Source organism: Cotesia glomerata, linkage group LG5 (genome assembly GCF_020080835.1).
Source record: "Cotesia glomerata isolate CgM1 linkage group LG5, MPM_Cglom_v2.3, whole genome shotgun sequence".
In the NCBI taxonomy this organism is placed as follows: Eukaryota; Metazoa; Arthropoda; class Insecta; order Hymenoptera; family Braconidae; genus Cotesia; species Cotesia glomerata.
Window position 1 is genome coordinate 2,901,175 of NC_058162.1, and position 20,732 is coordinate 2,921,906.

The 20,732-nt window shown below is 25.8% G+C and overlaps 1 protein-coding gene across 1 annotated transcript in view; it reads right to left on the reverse strand.

The window, feature by feature from the left end:
• The window catches only part of LOC123264522, a 107,945-nt gene that overhangs the window by 4,889 nt on the left and 82,324 nt on the right, over positions 1-20,732 (reverse strand). Inside the window, 4 exon segments of the mRNA XM_044727804.1 lie at positions 2,163-2,340; positions 2,382-2,449; positions 2,451-2,520; positions 10,090-10,183. Coding sequence (XP_044583739.1) covers positions 2,163-2,340; positions 2,382-2,449; positions 2,451-2,520; positions 10,090-10,183 — 410 coding nt within the window.

Genomic DNA, 20,732 nt, shown 5'->3' on the forward strand with positions numbered 1-20,732 from the left:
TTTTTTTTTATTAAAAATTATCATGATTGATAAATTTTTTTTTTTTTAAGGAATTTTAAAATATTTAAAACGAGTATTTAATAAAAAAATTGATTATCAAGCGAAATATATTTTATTTTTATTTATTTTGATTGGATTAAAATTTTTAATTTATCTGTAAGAACAAAAAAATTTTTTTATTTCCTTTTTTTTTGTTAATTTTTTTTTAAATTTAATCTCAAGGCAATATTTTTTTGTGAGTATTATTATTATTATTATTATTATTATTATTATTATTATTATTATTATTATTATTATTATTATTTAATTGAATAATAATAATAATAATAATAATAATAATAATCTAATTCAATTTCAGGGTAATAATTTTTGGAATTATTATTATTATTATTATTATTCAATTAAATAATAATAATAATAATAATAATAATAATAATAATAATAATAATAATAATAATAATAATTAATGAAAAATTCAAAATTAGTCTTATTATGTTTTTTTTTTTATTAATAATTATGATTATTGATAATTTTGCTATCGTAATTTTATATTCATATATATATGGAATAATATATAATAATAAAATTGCATGTATACCTAAGAAATAGTAATTCAATGTTTTTATCAAATCTAAAGTCTATAAAGAAAGATCTTCGATATCAGAGGACATAAAAGTAAACTGGATTGGATATGTATTTATTTTTACCAAGTAAGTACGAGGGGAGAACGAATAGAAGCATGAGAACTAAGAACTCAAGAGTTTCCTTGACTACTGTACACTCAACTGTACACTAGTTACCGTGCGAGTTTTTATGCTTTAAGGGGAAATTATATTTGTTTAAAAGTATTGATCGGAAAAAGTTTGCCCTTAGTATTGTGATAAAAAAAGAAAGTAAACGCTTTTTTTTTGTATTATTTAACTTTGTATTCAATAAAGACCAAATAAAAGAGATAGACAAGATTAAAATAACTTTTGGGGTTGAGTTCTATTTTTAGACGAGGTTATGACTTTTTAATGGAGTAACTCAGTGATTAAAGATCTTCCTTAGTCTGTCAGGGTTGAATTATCTTGAGAAATATTAAAATATTATTCATTTATCCCTATTTATATTTTTTTTTATCAAATTTTTAAACAATGTAAAATTTATGAATGGAAAAAAAAAATTTTTAAATGAAAAAATAAATTTTTATTTTTATCTTATTTATATTCGATCGAAATAATATGTAAAATTATTATTACTATTAATAAAATTTTAACTTCAAAATTAAATTATAAACAATAAAAAATTTTCAAATCAAAATTATTATTAAAATTTTAACTTCAAAATTATTATTAAAATTTTAACTCTAAAATTATTAGTAAAATTTTAACTCCAAAATAAAACCCGAAATTAATTTCTTTGGTTTTAAAATAAACAAAAATTATTATCAAAATTTTAACTCTAAAATTATTAGTAAAATTTTAACTCCAAAATAAAACTCGAAATTAATTTCTTTGATTTTAAAATAAACAAAAATTATTATTAAAATTTTAACTCCAAAATTGTTATTAAAATTTTAACTCTAAAATTATTATTAAAATTTTAACTCCAAAATAAAATCCGAAATTAATTTCTTTGATTTTAAAATAAACAAAAATTATTACAAAATTATAATTAAAATTTTAACTCTAAAATTATTATTAAAATTTCAACTCCAAAATAAAACCCAAAATTAATTTCTTTAATTAAAAAAAAGAAGAAAAACAAAAATTATTACAAAATCTTCAAAATTTATTTAATTACACAAATGATGATTTTATCCAAAACTGATAAAAAAAAAACCAATCAAATCCCCCAAATCTTAATTAATAGCTTCCCAAATTCTCAATAAAAATAATCTTGATGAAACTAATCTAATCCCCAATAATCTTCGATAAGACCTCAAAAAAAAAAAATTCCCCGAAATAACCTCCGAAAAACCCAACAATACTTCATAAAAATATCCATTAACAAAGACTCTCTTAATGACACCCCACAATAACAAAGACCTATCCTTCTAATTACTCCAACTTATACAAATTTTAAGAGTACAATATCCTCTTCTAATTCCATCGCTTAAAGTTTAATGTATAAAAAATGAACTCAAGAAAATTGAGAAGTAGTAATTAAAAAAAAATTACCTGGTCATTGTACAGGGTGTACTGAGGCGGCGGAGTAAGTGGCGGTGGATAAGGCGGGGGAAACTGCCAGACAAATTGATCATTGCCCTCAGTAACGATCGTCCCATCAACGATCCCATTTATTTCGGAAACAGTTATAGACGCTGCTGGATTTACGATTCCATTGTTCCTGATGTCGGTGCTTAACATTTGCCCCGTCGTCACTCCATTAAGATTAATGTTGTTGTTGTAGTTACCGTTGTTGTTAACATTATTAACATTGTTGTTAATATTATTGTTATTGCAGGCAGAAGTCGCGGTCTGGACGACTGCCGGCTCCTGGTGATCATTCGCGTTGTCCTCTCGTTTTCGGAGTTTGCTGCGAACAAGCCGAATCGCGATCAGCTTACCGTTGCTTCCGACCATTTTAAATTAAATGCGGTCCAAACTTTTTAAAATAAAACTTTGAAGGAATTTTTTTAATTTAATTTAAAATTCTCAGTGAGAATTTCGTCCAGTCTTAATTTATGTTAAGTTAAATAAAAATTCACTCACTCACGTCAATAAATAATTATTAATAATTAATAATAAATAAATACACTTGGTCAATCACCTTTAATATCACGAACACTAGCACCTGGGTGACGATGCTGACTAGAGTTTATAATCCTTGGTGTAATTAATTGATCGATTAATTAATCAATTTGTCTTATAATTTTGTTTGATTTATTATTTAATTAATAAATTAATTAATTTATAAAATCAAATGTTGTTAGCGGTGAGAGATACTAAATAAACGCGGCGAATATCGACGTCGACTTCTTCTTCAGTCGCCTCGACACTCATCGCACAGGTTAACAGAGAACGTGAGCGAGTCTCTGAGCTGGCTGTCGCAACGTGCTCCTTTTATACTACTGATCGGTGACGTCACGGCTCTACTTAACGCCCATTGGTCAGGGTTGGCAATGATTGCGCGCGCAATTTTTATTGTTGTAATGCTGTATTTTATATATATGATGTATATTGTATGTTGTATGTTGGAGGTATATTGAATTTTATGCGCACACTAAACGTTAATGCAATCCCGGGTGGAAAAAAAATGTCATATGTAATAAAGTGTTATCATATATGATATATTGATCACATAAAATTATATATAAACCATATATGGTTGAATTTAAATTATATGCTAGCAACCTTGCAGTCACTATGTGACTACCGTGACTTGTGAAATATAAATAAAATTTTGATGCATTAAATAATGAATTTTGTTAAATTGCACTGTACTTTCTGAAATATTGACAGTTTTAAAGATATAAGCTCATTTCGATGTTACACTCATCAAGAGCTTTTATTTGAGTACCCACATCCATTTTTGATATATTTTTCATATATATATATATATATATATATTGTATATAAATATATGAAAAATTGATGTGGGTACTCAAATGAAAGGTCTTGATGAGTGTAACATCGAGATGGGCTTATATCTTTAAAAATCTCAATCATTTAAAAGATATTTGTTAAATTTCACCGTACTTTCTTTAATATTGACATTTTTAAAGATATAAGCTCATCCCGACATTACACTCATCGAGACCTTTCATTTGAGTACTCACATGCATTTTCATTTTTTTTCATATATACATATATACATATATATATATATATATATATATATATATATATATATATATATATATATATATATATATATATATAATGTATATAAATATATGAAAAAATGATGTGGGTACTCAAATGAAAGGTCTTGATGAGTGTAACATCGGGGTGAGCTTATATCTTTAAAAATGTCAGTAGTTCAAAAAATACAAGATCATTTCTTAATTATTGATATTTTTAAAAATATGAGCTCATCTTGATGTTACACTCATCAAGACCTTTCATTTGAGTACTCACATGCATTTTCATTTTTTTTCATATATACATATACATATATATATATATATATATATGAAAAATTGATGTGGGTACTCAAATGAAAGGTCCCGATGAGTATAATGTCGGGGTGAGATATCTTTAAAAATGTCAATAATTCACAAGATACAAGGTAATTTCTTAATTATGTATTTAATTTTCTCTAATAATAATTTTGGTTAAAAAATTTAAGTTCCAAATTTTCTTTTAAATATTTTTATTTTCAATTTTAGTTTTATTTAATCTATTGATTACTGAAAATTGATAAGCATCTTAATTATCAAAGATAAGTTAATCAAAATAAATCATTTATGTGTAATTAATTGAAGGTTAAAGTCCAAAATCCAAAAAAATTTTTTTATATACTAAAAAAAAATTCAATTGATCCAACAAAATTACTTTATTAGGTAAAAACTATTTTTTGAATAAAAAATTTTGAAATTGAATATAACAATAAGTTAATAAATGTACAATTATTAAATAAGAAGTGTCCTAACTTGTATTAATCTTTTATATAACTAATGATTATTGACTATCGTCCCACAAATAAGTTTACTAGAATTACATAACTGTAGATCAGCATGAACAACTAACGTTAGCTTTAATAATAAGAATTATAATAACAATATTAACGATAAAATAATAAGTAATAGTTGGGATAGTTGTCTGAGCAGTTTGTCAAGTGAGTTTTACAAATAAATTTACGGTATATTCTACTGAACTAAGGAGTAATAACCGGATGCTTAGACCTAATGTAATCTGCATAAACATAATATATATAATATACTAAAAATTATACTCATAATTACAAAAAATCATTAGAGCTGCATAATAATTTTTTAAAAATTTAAATTAAAAATAAATCAATCTATAATTGTAATTATTAAGAATTACAATAAAGATTATCCGCTTGCATTATTGCAATAATAAAATCAAGAATATCCAATCCTTAATCTTTAATTCTTAATCCTTAGTCCATAAATAAAATATAAGCTTTGTTCTTAAAATAACTTTTAATTATATTTATTAAATTATATTTTTATAACACGATAAATAATACGTAATATATAAACAAAACTATTACACAAACACCGGGTGTAGGGCATTTGCCTGATTTGATTAATATCGATAACCCTCCTACGACGTATAAACAAAAAGTGCGTAGAATTTATGATGTACGCTGAGAATAATTGAATTAATAAAAAATAAAAGAGTAATTGTTATTGAATAAAAAAAAACTTGCTAACAAGTCAGTGATCGCTGTGACGTTGGATCAATTGACATCATGCTTTATAATAATAATTCTGATAAGTGATAATATTAGTAGTAGATAATTGTTTATCATTTTTGTTGATTGCGATGTGAAATTGAAGTAGTCATCACGTTACACATCAAATATGACGTATTTTTGTGGGAAAATAAAAGCAAATATGATTGATACATATAGTGAAGGAGTTTCTTGTCAATAGCGATTTTTACGAAAAAAAAAATAATAATGTTTTACCTTAAAAAAAAAATTTTTGAACCAAGAACAAAATTTTAACAAGTTTAGAATCAAAAAAAAATTTTTTTGAAGTGACAAATTTTTTTGTCTCAATTTAAAAGAATTAAATTGAAAGAATTTTTTTTTTTATTCGAGTTGTTAACCAGAAAAAAAGGTTCACTTGAGCAAAGAAAATATTTTTCTTCCTAATTATTTTCTTGAGCGAAAAAAAAATTTTTTTTTGACAAGAAATTTCACTTATTCTTAGAAAATTAATTCTCTTGCTTTAAGAAATACGTATCCTGATCCAAGAAAATTTATTTAAGTCAAGAAAATCTTGTTGTTATGAGAAAATTCAGCCTCTTGCTCCAAAAAATTTAATTCTTGATAGAAGTAAATTTTCTTGTCTTGAGAAAATTTCTCTCTTGCTCCAAAAAATTAAATATAAAGATAGAAGTAAATTTTCATTAATATTTTTATTGATTAACATGTCAAATGGGAAGATCAAATAATATTTCATCATTTTTTTTCATTTAATATGTATAATTGCACGCTAAAATAATATAAAAAGGGTATCAAATATTCTCGAGAAAAATTTTCTCAAGGTGAGAAAATTTTTTTCTCACCCGAAGTAGGTGGCGCTGCTTCCCTAAAGTATCTAAAAATCTTGATCAAATATAAAAATTTATTGTATCAAGTATTTATGATAATTTGAATTAAGAAAAAATTACTTCTACCAAGAATAGAATTTCAAGAAAAATTTTTACTTCAGCCAACACAACTTTGGTCTTCTTTCATGCACCCGAAAATTTTCTTGAGCCAAGAATTTTGTTCTCCAGTCAAGAAATTTGTAATTCTTTAATATAATATTCTTAGTTAAAAAAAAAATTTTTTTTGAGTTATTTTTTTATTAGTTTATAAAAGTGGGTTGACAAAGTTTTAAATCATGTCAAATTTTGATCAGTGTAAAAATAGACTTTTTTTTTGTCCTTATTATTTTTGAAAATTTTATCAAAATGAAAACAAGAAACGCTTATCCTTCAAAGAATCAAATTCAATGTAATAACTAAGTATTAATTTTACGGACATTTTTATTTTAAATCACCTTAATTCATGTTGCATAATTAACAAATTAATTATGATTATCGGGTGTGTATACATTTACATGTATATGTTTTCTCAGCATCAGAATTTACTTGCTCAAGTGAGCACACTCTTATCGAGCATACACTTATATATATACATATTCATATATAAAACGCGAGTTGTGTTTTTCAAGCATTTATTTTTATATTGTTTAGATGAACGTTAAAAGGTAAACAACTTAGTGTATGTACGTCATGTTACGTCAATGGGAATATTATTTCAACAAGCTTTTATTTTACTTTTCTGATTTTATTCACATATTTTTCCTCGATTAATCAAATATCAGTTACTTGATTGCCGAAGTGCTTTAAATTACAAATTAAAATACATCGATCATTGGAGATTTATCAGTTATGGAAATAACTTCCGATAATATATATATTTTTTTTAATGGATAATTCATTTATTTGTTTTTCTAGAGTTTATTACGAATTTAAATGCTATTTTAGAAACATTAAATTTTAGATTTAGAGAGTTAATAAATTATATTTGTTTGTGTTTATAATTGAAGTGTTGATTTTTTTAAAAATAATTTATTCGATTTAAATGATCAGTTGATTGAATTTTACAATTTTTTAAAATTAAATTTGCAAAAATTAAAAAAAATTTAAGTAAAAAATCAGGAACAAATTTAACTTTACAAATGTAATAATAACTTAATTTTTTTCTGTCTGTCAAAAATTAAATGCTTTCTAAATCATAAATATATTATTTATTTTTTCTTGAACAAAAACAAGAAAAAAAATTTTTTTTTAGCTTTGCAAAAAATAAAAATATTTATTTTAATTAAAAGCAAATTTTGAATATCAAAAAAAAATTGACCCCGAAAAATCGCAAGTAATGAAAATTTGTATTTATAATTTAACTGCATTGACAAAAAGATATAAATCTCTGACGCAAAAGCAAGTAACCTGAGATGTTGATTAATTACAATCATGGCACACGTGGGTTTAAAAAAATAACACCCAAGACAGTGACACGTGTCTATTTTTATCATTATTTTTTTATCATGTTTTGTGGTTAAAATTTTCTTATTTTCCATAATAAAATAAAATGTTTTCTTTTTCTTTACGATTATTCAAACAACAATATCAGATGATATGAATCTTACTATCAGTCAGAAATTAAAATATTGTTTTGTCCAAGTGCGATGATAATTTTTCAGGTTTGATGTTATTTTTAGTAACGAAACTTGTTTTGTCGATTATTTACATTTCCTTATATTAGTAACATTATTTAAAATGTTTTTAAATAGTGTGTTGTATCAAGTGTACTAACCAACAGCTCGTATATCATGTCCGTACAAATATTTTTAAGGTTTTTTTTGTTCATAATGAATTTTATTAAAAATATTAATCTAATGATTAATGATAATAATTTATATTTAATTCATTGACGCTTAAAATTACTAACTCTACAAATTTACTTTAGCGAACAAACACGTCGCGTATTAAGCAATTATTTTATTATTTTGTAGATCAAGTATTTTTCTGGATTAATTACTCATTATTTTGCGATATTAAATTTCTATGTGAGAAAGTGTGTGAAAGCTTAGAGATTACTTCCTCGTAGAAACAAGAGTTTTAGTTCTTTTTTTCTTGTTTACGTTTTTTTTTCTTCAATTTTTGTTCGGAGTGATTGACCAAGTGTTTTATTTTGACTGGGAGTTTCCTTCGAAATTTTATGAAAACAGTTTTATAGTTCAAGTTTTTTTGATATTTATAAATTTAAGGATTCATTTTTTTTATAAATATTTTCTTTATATAATTATTATTTTTAATAAATTTTAGCTTCATGGTTAACGAGTTGTTTTTCGAGAAAAAATAAAAGAAAAAACATATAATAATAATAAATAGCATAGATGTGAACTATAAATAAATAAAATTTTGCTTTATTAAATAATGAATTTTGTTAAATTACACTGTACTTTCTTGGATATTTACGTTTTTAAAGATATAAGCTCATCCCGATGTTACACTCATCAAGACCTTTCATTTAAGTACCCACATCAATTTTTCATATATTTATATATATTATATATATGTATATATGAAAAATATATCAAAATGCATGTAGGTACTCAAATGAAAGGTCTCGATGAATGAAATGTCGGGGTGAGCTTATATCTTTAAAAATGTCAATAGTTCACAAGATACAGTCATTTCTTAATTATGTTAAATTTTATTGTTCTTTCTTAACTATCCATATTTTTGAAGATATAAGCTCATCCTGGTGTCACACTCATCAAGAGCTTTCATTTGAGTACCCACATGCATTTTGATATATTTTTGATATATACATATTAGGGGTGTGCGAATAATTCGAACTTACGAATTATTTGTTCCGAATCGAATATTAATATTCGATTTGAAATTCGAATTTTCGAATTATTCGAAATTCGACGAATAAATCGCGAATCATCGAAATATTACTGGATCTTCTATTGCGTCCAATTTGAATTCTATTACATCGTGTATAAAAGTATTATATTTATAAATTTATTTATTATGGATGTGTAATGGGAATAAATCTATACATATCCACACCTATTCTATAATAATCAATATCAATATTTAATTCGATTCGATTCGAACGATATTCGTACACCCCTAATACATATATAATATATATATATATATATATATATATGAAAAAATGATGTGGGTACTCAAATAAAAGGTCTTGATGAGTGTACCATCGGAATGAGCTTATTTTTCTAAAAATGTCAATAGTTCACAAGATACAACGTCGTTTCTTAATTATGTCAAATTGTACTGTACTTTCTTAACTATTGACGTTCTTAAAGATATAAGCTCATCCCGATGTTACACTCATCAAGAGCTTTCATTTGAGTACCCACATGTATTTTCATATATTTTTCATATATACATATATATAATATATATAAATATATGAAAAATTGATATGGGTGCTCAAATGAAAGGTCTTGATGATTGTAACATAGAGATGAGCTTATTTCTTTAAAAATGTCAATCGTTCACAAGATACAACGTCTTTTCTTAATTATGTATGTAGAAATAGATTAAAATTTGTAAAAATAAAATTTAAAATATCATTTTTATAGATTAAATTATTCCAAACTATGAAGCTAAACATTTATTATAATTTTTAAGCCATTAAAAATATAAAATATACTTTCAATAAAAAATTATATTAAATTTAGATTAAAAAAAAAATTTTTATAAAATTCTAAAAAAAAAATTAATCAGTAATATAATCTATTCATAAGAATTTTAATAAAAATTTCCATTACAAGATATGATAAAAATATCATTTGTAAGATAAATAAATAAATATCAAAAAAACTTGATCGATTAATTAATTAATAATTAAATAAACAAAAAACATTATAATTACCTTATAGTAACTGCAATGAGGATAATAATAACACCAACCAGCGCAGTCGCAATCATGAGACCTCCTATGGTATACAAAAGGTCCAAAGGAGGTTCTGCAAACAAAATTATAATTTATTAAATTTTATATTATTTTTAATAAAAATAAAAATAAGTCAATATATAAACAAGACTGAGTATTTACTTTGTAAAAAATTTATTATGCGTAAATCAAGTTAATTATGTAAAAATACCGGAGCCGAGTCTCGAACTCTCGCGGACTAAGAAAGTTCACCGAAAAGAAGCGAAGCTGTTTAGCCATTTTAATTACTGTAATTATGAGTAACTATTTTTCAAAATTTCTTCATTATATTCTTAAGAATTCTTATACAATTTAATATAAATATACTTATGTTTACACTCTGCAGATTTTTTACCGATCTTGAATTACGAATGCAAGGTCGTGGCCTCAAAACCAGACGGATAATTTTTTACAATAAATTTTTGTAATAAAAAATTTTAATAATTAAAAATTTTGAAGATAGAAAGCATTAATGCGCTTTTTATTATTTATATCGAAAGTTAATGGAAAGTACAACGAGACTAGCACAACTTAAATCGGGTTGCGCTCGTTTTGTTCTTAATTAAATTAATTATTGAATTTATTGAGTTGTTTACTTTTACGAGCAAGTGATTATTAATTATAATTGTTATACACTAATTGTTTTTTTCAGAATCATCATTTCTTGAAGAACATAAATCACAGGCTATTTTTAACAATATCTTTTATTTTATCTTAACTTTCTTGAAATCCACTTTCGGTATTATTGTGTGTGTGTTTGTGCACTTTGTATTATTGTATGATAAATAATTAATCAATAAAGAAATTATGAATCGACAGCTTTATATTATCATCCCGTAATATATAGTATAGTGGGAATTTTCATTGATATCGAGGATTATATGAAACGTTTCCTCGAAGCGGTCGGAAATATTGTACATGTGTGGATGCGTAATAATACGAGAAGTCAATAATCAGCATCGTCACTGATTAAAGTAGAAAAATAAATCTTACTCAGATTTATCTTTTATCTCTTTTCAAAAATTCTATTTCCGTTTTAGCTATTTTTTTTTAATTATTAATTTTTTTTATTTATTTAACAATTATATAAGTTGAAAAAATTGTTTGTGATATTTAAATCTTTGTGTTTTAAGATCAATGTGACTCAAGATTTTTTTTTATAGAAAAATTACTATCTTAATATGATATATGTAATTGTTATCGGTGATCTAATCGACATCCTGTGTGATATAATGATAATAAGTCATGGATTAATATATATAATTTTTTTTTCGCTAGAAAAAATTTTAATCTTTTATTTGTGACTATTCTAAAAAAAAAAATGTATGCTATAATCATTTTTACGTTTAGTAATTTTTAAAAAAATTTTCTCCTCAACTAAAGAGATTTTTCGTTCAGGTAAAACCAATTGCTACCAACAGAAGAAATTCAAATGCATGAAAAAACAAAATTTCAGTCCAAAACTTAGCAGAATTTTTTCACTTTTCAAAACTTGTTTTGTATTTTAAATATATGAAATTTAAATTTTAAATATTTTTATGACGGATAGAATTCTTTTGTGTTACTAAATCCCTTGTAAATTTTAATGAAAAAAAAAAAAAAAAATAAGATAGTAAAATGCAAATGCTTATTAATGGAACAGAAAGATTACTAACAGAGTTTTAAAATTAGAGTCTAGGTGTACAAATGGAAAACTAATGGGTAAACATTTAAAATGTAATTACATATTTAGTGCTTAATATATACGACTTAAATTTGGACTTTCCAAAGTAAAATTATTTATAAAGGTTATATAGTCATATCACGTGGTATGGTTATAAATTCTGAAGAAAATCTGGAGGTATTAGCGTCTAGACCCTAAGTACCTATTTTCAAGCCAATTTTCGGGCCCAAGCATCCTCTCCCACATCTTAAGAGTGGACGAAAGTAAGGAGAGAAAATATATGACTTAGGACAACACGATTTCTCTGAAGTTGATTTGTTAGCCCTGGGATGATGGGAAAAAAATACAAAAATAGTTCCCAGACCTGGAACTAAATCCTCGCAGACGCGGACTTATACCTAAATTGTATTTTTCAAAAATTTATTTTTTTGTTATTATTATTATATTTCTGTATTATTGATTTAATGAGTCATTTATTTTAGTTTAAAAATTTTATAAATTGAGAAAAAAAAAAATAATAGATGTTATGTTTTTTAGTGACAGTCAATTTTTTTGAAAAATTTTCACTTGTGAACTATAAATAAATGAAATTTTGCTTTATTAAATAATGACTTTTGTTAAATTGCACTGTACTTTCTTAAATACTGACGTTTTTATAGATATAAGCTCATCCCGATGTTACACTTATCAAGAGCTTTCCTTTGAGTACCCACACGCATTTTTGATATATTTTTCATATATACATATATGTAATATATATATAAATATATGAAAAATTGATGTGAGTACTCAAATGAAAGGTCTTGATGAGTGTAACATCGGGATGAGCTTAAATCTTTAAAAATGTCAATAGTTCACAAGATAAAACGTCTTTTCTTAATTATGTATCTAGAGATAGAGAATTTTTGAATGCAACCTAAATACTTATCATAATAAATTGTCTAACGGTGAGAATGATATGAAATCTTGAAAAGGTACAAATTCAAATCAAGACCTTTGCAATGACACTAAATTTCACTTAAAAAATCGATTTTATCATATGACTATCCTGGACATAAACTTTTCTTATTCTATTAATAATATGGATTATTTTCCTTAAAAACAATTAACCTAAATAATAATTTCAATAATATCTAATCTAATGATCCCCCAAAAAATTTCTTCCCTCTTATAAGCAAATAAATAATCCTTTCCATCTCCAAAAATGTACCATTCGCATAAAAAGCTTCCATCTGCGAACAGTAAATCACCAGTACAGTAATCCGCATAAATTTTATAGAGGAATATTCTCAAGTACGCTATAAAATAGCAGCCTGAAAATAAAACATTTCCGCGTACATCAACCCTGATACTAAACCAAGCAATCAGGCATATGGCAACAAAACTGAACATACATACGCAAAATGTAACAACAAGCCACATTATTTTATACTATATTACACACATAGAACATCATATATTCATGCATAAACACATAACATATACGTTACTTTAGCCCGATAAATTTATATATAATCCACCCTTCTCATAACAATAACAACCGGCTAAATCCCAAAAAAACATACATCTTCCTCTCTTCTTCTAATATACCTTCAACATCAATACTTACTACACTGTACTTAAATTTATATATTTTACTACAGCCTGTACTCCTGTACTACACTTACACAAACAGTGTTTATTTATATTCTCTTAAACTCAGTAGACCTAACACTCGTTAATTATCTCTACATTAAATAAAATAAAACTAAATTAAATCATCTCGTATAAATATATGAGTAAAATACAAGCTCATGTATATTCACATACATATAAGCAATATGTCAAAGACGGAAGGTTGGTTTAATTTCAAGGATTTTCCGTCAAACTTTCCGTGTATAGTTATTAGCATTTACAATGAAATAGATAATTTTATATTTGTTTTTAAATCATGTCCTCGATATGTTAATTTTACATTCATTTATTTTCTGTACCAATGTTTATATACATTTCAATTTTAAACTTATATATATATATATATATATATATATGAAACAGAAATCCTGTTGTGAAATTTCTCCTTGTATTTTTATATATCATCAATTGTCGAAGCCTCGTTTTACTTCCGCAAGTATTTTAATGAATATATATAAAAACATACATCATTACAGAAGAACGAGAAAGAACGGAAAAAAAATACGGTACAAGATCGATACTATTGAAAATTACTCCATTGCCAATTGAACTATATGTGAGAATAGAGATTCTCAAATGAACCTTGGCAAATTCCATTTCTGCAGCATGATTTTTACACGTGTACAACTATTCCATCAGCTGTACAGCACGTATTGATGTAATAATCGTTAATGATTGTTCTTTACGATATATGTATGACAAAAAATTTAGTTTATTTTACTCAGTCGTCTATGAAATATTTGTTATTTGTTATTTCTCAATATTTTTGGATGTCTGAGGTGGCAATGTTTGTAAACACCCGGCTTATGAAAGGTTAATTATTATTGATAATGATAATATGCATAAAGATGCCGTCCACGTGTTTGACGATGACACTTTAATGCCGGTTTCGTGCCAAAGTATTTTAATGCAGACTTGTTGAATTTTTGGCGTCAATCCTTAGGTAAACTTCTATTTTATGTCAAGCCGGAATTCAATACATGTTCATATTTGGTTTGTATTCTTATAGAAGTTTTGGTTTTGATCCTCGATAACATGAAAACTTGGATGAAATATTTTTAAGTGGATCATAAATGAAGATCATATTTATTTTCTCATGTATTGGATATGGCTACTTTTGGCAACTTGATATTTTAGTTAATTTGTAAGAAATTGAACTATTAAAGTAGAATTTTTATAGAATTTATGAATTAGTACATTTATACGAACTGAATTCATAAAGTCTTGCGCTTATAGAAATATTTATACAATAATTTGAAAATAAAGTGGCCAAAAATGGTATACTGACCACAAACGATACTTCTATCCTATCCGTTTATATTTCAATAAAAAGATAAACTCGCTATCGAAAGTTATATTGAATAAAATTGACGATCTAACAGTTTGAATAAATCATTTGGACACTGTTATGCATTAATGTGTTAAGTGCTATGGAAATACTATGTACTTTATACGCTATTGCATAACAGAGTCAATTTATCCTTTACAGATTTTTAGACAATTTTTAAGTTTTATTCCTATAGAAAAAAAAATTGTCTCATGATGTTATATCCAAAAAAAAAGAGATAAAAAAAATTAAAAGAAAAAATAATATATATGTAGTTAATTTTTGTTTCTTAAGGAATAGTATATTACAACCCAAGGCCAGAAAGTTGGATTTCCTGGCATATGGGATATGATGGCCTCGGCTACGCCTCGGCATCATGGGTTGTATACTATTTTTGCTCTCCAGCCGAAAGTACGCAACCCCGTGGAAGGGGTTTTGCAAAACCGAGGCGAAGCCAAGGTTTTGTCGGGCGTGAAGGGCGCCGCCCGACTTTGCAAAGCCGAAGCGAAGCCGAGGCTTTGCGGGTCAGGCAGGTATAAAAAAAAAAATAAAAGTTAATAAATTGAAAAAAAAATGTTATTTTAAACTTTACTAACAAATGCTCTGATTAAGAGTGATATCATGCACAGAATTTGTAACAAATATTTAAACTCATTCTAATTACAGAATTTATTTTTAAGTTGATTACAAATTAGTTTTTAATAAATAATCGACAGCTAAGAAAGATTGAAATTAAATTATTACAAGTTTGTAGAGTACATGGATCGTTTTATAAACATTGCTTTACTAACTATCAAAATATAAAAAAAAAGCAAATAAAATTCACAAAACTATTATGTTTTATTTTTTAAACTTTTTATATAAATTATTTGTGCAGTATTATTATTAAATAGTTCATTAACAATGATCTAGTTAAAAATTATTTTTATTTTTTGACATTTTTGGTTAGTTTATGCGCTGACATGTTACATACAGACGATGTTGTGACTGTTATATATACAGTTGAAACTCGCTGTATAGGCCGGTCGCGCCACGAAAATACGAAAGAAAGCGAGGTTCTGTGCTGCCGAGCCAGAAAATATGCGTAGCGCGCATGCGTTAGAGCAGGCCATAAAAGTTGCTCTTCCTGGAGTAAATTGCTGCCAGGAAGAGCGTACTTTCGGCTAGGAGAGCAAGAAATAGTATATTACATACCTAGGCCAGTAAAATAAGAAAAGTCTCAGATCACATGTAATTGTTGGCCGAGGCGAAGCCGAGGTTGACAAACATGTGATCTGAGGCTTTACTTTTTACTGGCCAAGGTGTGTATACTATTTTTCTGCTCGACGTAGCCGGAATATGGCAACTTTGTTTAGCGCAGCGGCCAGAAAGTTGCCACTTTCCGGCCGGAGGGCAGAAAACATATTTTGTTTATGACCTTGTATCCTTACGATACAAAGGGGCACTGTAAAAGAAAATGCGTTAAACGTTCTGTTCAGCTCTTGAAGGAGGCCTGGAAATTTCTAAATTTTATGAGCTCTTTTTTTTTATGTATATCTAGACTATAAGTAAACGTAACCTGAACCTAAGTAATCAAGATAAGTTTGGTATTTAACAGAAACGAAAAAAATTCTAAGAATTAATAAAAGAAAAATCCAAACCAAAAAAAAAATAAGATGTAACCGTTTCAATTTTAAACGTTTTAAGTTAAACTAAATATATTTTCCCAACATTAAAAATTACACGGAAAAAACGAGATTTAACTGGTTTCCATGTTGGACGGAACCTAGTTCTATCTATAGTGAAAAAAATTTACAAATGGTTACTCCTTCAATGTAGACTGTAGTAGGTACAGTTTTCGTTTATTTCAGTTCAATCCGAGATAGGGCTCAGAGCCATCTGAGATTTATTTGTCTCAGATGGTTGTCAGTACCACGCGCATGCTCGTCAGTCCCATCTTACATAGAAGTGGCGTTCATTTGGAATTTAACTAGAATCTATCTGCAGATAGTACCTATTTTTATATTATCATTTTCAAGTGCATTTTGCAATCAAATATATATGAATAATATGAATGAATAATAAGTATATTATAATGAATAATACACATTATAATTTTATTCCAAATCAAAAAACTAATCCTTAATAAGTTTAAAAAATAATAAATTAAAAAAAAAAATTAAATTTGAAATTAAAAAATTAAAAAAAAAAAATTTTAATTTAAAATTAAAAAATTTTAATTTCAGCGTGGTACTATTTTTTAAAATCAGATGTTGATGAATACCAATCTTCATCTTGTTTTAAAAAACAGTAACACACTGAAATTAAAATTTTTAATTTTAAATTAAAAATTTTTCTTTTAAATTTATTTTTTTTTTAAACTTATTAAGGATTAGTGTTTTGATTTGGAATAAAATTATAATGTGTATTATTCATTATAATATACTTATTATTCATATTTATTTGATTGCAAAATGCACTTGAAAATGATAATGTAAAAATAGGTACTATCTGCAGATAGATTCTAGTTAAATTCCAAATGGACGCCACTTCTATGTAAGATGGGACTGACGAGCATGCGCGTGGTACTGACAACCATCTGAGACAAATAAATCTCAGATGGCTCTGAGCCCCATCTCGGATTGAACTGAAATAAACGGAAACTATACCTACTACAGTCTACATAGAAGTAGTAACCATTTGCAAATTTTTTTCACCATAGATGGAACTAGGTTCCGTCCAACATGGAAACCGCGGCTAGGAGGTACTCTCGTGCAGGAGTCTCACCAGAGACTTCCGTCGAGAAATCCTTTCTTTAATATGTTGATTATTTATAAAAAAGAATACAGTGTAATAGTAATAAATTGCGTAAACAAAAGTAAATTCATTGAGCAAATTAAATTTTGAACCGAATAAAGTAAATTAAAAATCGAAGAATAAATAGTGATTAAAATAATTAATTGTCGATGAAACAACTTCAGGTATTGTTTATCTTTTGTAATTCTCCAATGTAAAATTTGAATGTTAATTTACAATTATGTAAAATTTGTATCAATCTAGTTTATGTTTAATATATATTAAATAAATTGAATAATAATTTTTATTAATAAATCCTGTCCCTCTAGTCTTCTGGGTTCCCGGTCTAGTGGTGGAAACTCACCAGAACCAAAATAAATTAAATTCGTTTTTGTCCAATCTGGACATAACACATGAATTTGAAATTTTAAAACAAATGTGGCTTTATGATAAACTGATAAGAAGTTTTTTTGATTTTCTTACAATATGAAAATAATATGTAAAAAATTTTTGCAAGTAAATGTTTCCGTAAAAAATTTTTAGATAGGGTCTGATACGAAAATTGGCCGTATCAAAAAATTTTTTACAGTTTTTTTTGGAACAATAATATCACCAAATTGACTATTAAGTCATATTTGATGCAAAATGTGAATTTAGAAATCGAACTTATGAGTCAAAATTTTTTTTTGGACCTATTTTATATATTTTCATACGTGTTAAGCATACATATTTCTTCCATTATGGCTATGATTTCGTTTATAAATACGTTTTAAAAAAAAAAGACCAACAATAAAGTAATAAATTGAAAGTTGACCCAAGTTCACCGGTAGAAGAGTACAATAGACCAAAATAAAGTAGACGGCCATTGCACCTGTGAATCAATATCTAAAAAAAAAGCACTCACTATATTAATACAAATGAATACATACTACTACACCGTGTAATCATATCACCCAACATATACTTATTGATACACCCATCTGTATTTAAATTCACATTTGTATTTGTATTTGTATTTGTATGCAAATGTATAAATATATGAACCAGTCGGTGATTATCCAAAGATGTTCCAGGCATTGGTTTTTATTTATAATTCTAAAATGCAGGACATCGTCTCTTTAATATCATCCGCACTTAAATTATTATTACTTATTACTTAAAGTTCATTGCTACCAGACGAATTAAGTATCATACATTTTTAGTTTATAAATATTTTTTAGATTAAAGTAAAAAAAAAATTTGTTGATTTAAAAAAAATATGATGTTTATATTTTTAATATTGCTTCAAGATGTTCAGTTCAAATTAATTCACGAATCGAATCAAAAATAAAATAAAACAAAAAGGATTAAGAGTAAAATTTTCTCAGTCCACAATTTGACAAAGCCGTTTACTATTTTTAAAGAAGATGTAATTAATAACATTAATTGAAGATATTACGGGCTTGTTTCAAAAATATCAAAAGTTCTCGGACTTAGTTTTTTTTTATATTATCAACAAATAACATTCAATTACAATGATAAAATAATTACCAAAAATTTTTATTTAAACAATTAAAAACTTTTTAAATTGATGAAAAAAGAACATGATTTTAAAGACTTCGATCATTTTGAGTAAAGAAGAAAAATTCTTGAGTCAAGTCAAATTTACTTAAATGAAAAACAATTTTTCAGTTCAAGAACTTACTTATACTTATTTAAAGATATTTTAATTTTTCAAAATTATGTTTTTGGTTCAAGATTTTTTTTTCAAATCAAATTAATTTTTTGATCAGTGAATATTTCGAATTTAAGATTTTTTTCCTTGTATTTTGAATAAAGAAACCTATTTTTTATCGAAGGATAAAAAATTCTTGTAGAAAAACGAAATAATTATCAATTTCAAAAAATAGTATTTTTAAATTTCAAATTTAATTATTCTTCACAAAAATAATTTTTTTTGGATAAATAATATTTTTCTTGAATTATTTATATTTTTTAAAATTGTATTTTCGATTTTTGAATCAAAATAATTTTTCGTCAATCTATTAAATCAAACCTGAGCATTGACGTCAAAAAACGCTTTTGCATCATAAGTTCAAAATAGACCGTCGTAGTTTCTCAATAATTTTATTTTTCCGTAATCTAGATCTAGATTTTGATTTCGATCTCTTAAGTAACCATCACGACATAAATTGAAACAAAAAATCCAGTAATGCAACATTGTTCGAGTTCAATCCTTACCATACTCGTTTTAGCCAGAAATAAATTCGATAGCAGAAAATAAGATGAAACGAGGACTAACTAAAACTAAACCAATGAAGTCAGATGTATTTGAATAATAAGATCGTTACTTTGTTCTTTCGTCATTCCTCGGAACTGAGTTGAAGCCTTGAGTCACCGTCCTCAGCATTAGCAACTGTACTACGAATATTTAAGTTTTGTTATATTAACTTTTAAGAGTAAAATTAGACGGATTATTTTTATGTACTTCGTTTGTTATTTATTTTCCCGCGTGCAATGACCGTCAAAATAACTAATCCGTTGTCTGATGCTACGCTGTCGTTTTTCATTTTTTTCAGACCGGTGTATTCTAAAGTAACCCTTTTATTTCGTCTTTTCTCTCAGTATGTGTACATATATGCTTGGGCTTTAACGCACAAAAGAGTATAAAAAATTATATAACTCGATTTATAGAGGGTCGTTGCCTCGAGAAAAAACTGGTTTTTTAAACAATTAATTATATAAAATATTTTTTAGAAATAAATAATACCCAAACTATTTTTTTTTCTTGTATTGTGGTGTAGTTCAAACACCCGAAGTTTCAATTCTATGAAGGATATATCTTCAACCTTTATTAACAAAGAACTGTTAAACATCTTCGGGCTTAAATAAAATGATAAAGTTTTCTACAGAAAAAATATAATTAACATAAAAAGAAAAATTCATATTTATCTTTATAAATATTAGATATATTCGTTCATAAATGAAAAAAGTAGAAATTATTAAAACCTAATGAAGCTTTTCAAGCGTGAAAATAAAAGTAATTTTTGCATGTAAAATTGACCACTAGCATTTGGATGTAGGAATACAATAATTTAAAAACCAATTGCACGCTTCATAAGTGAAGCAGATGAGGTTGTGCGGTACACTTGCCTTACAAAAATC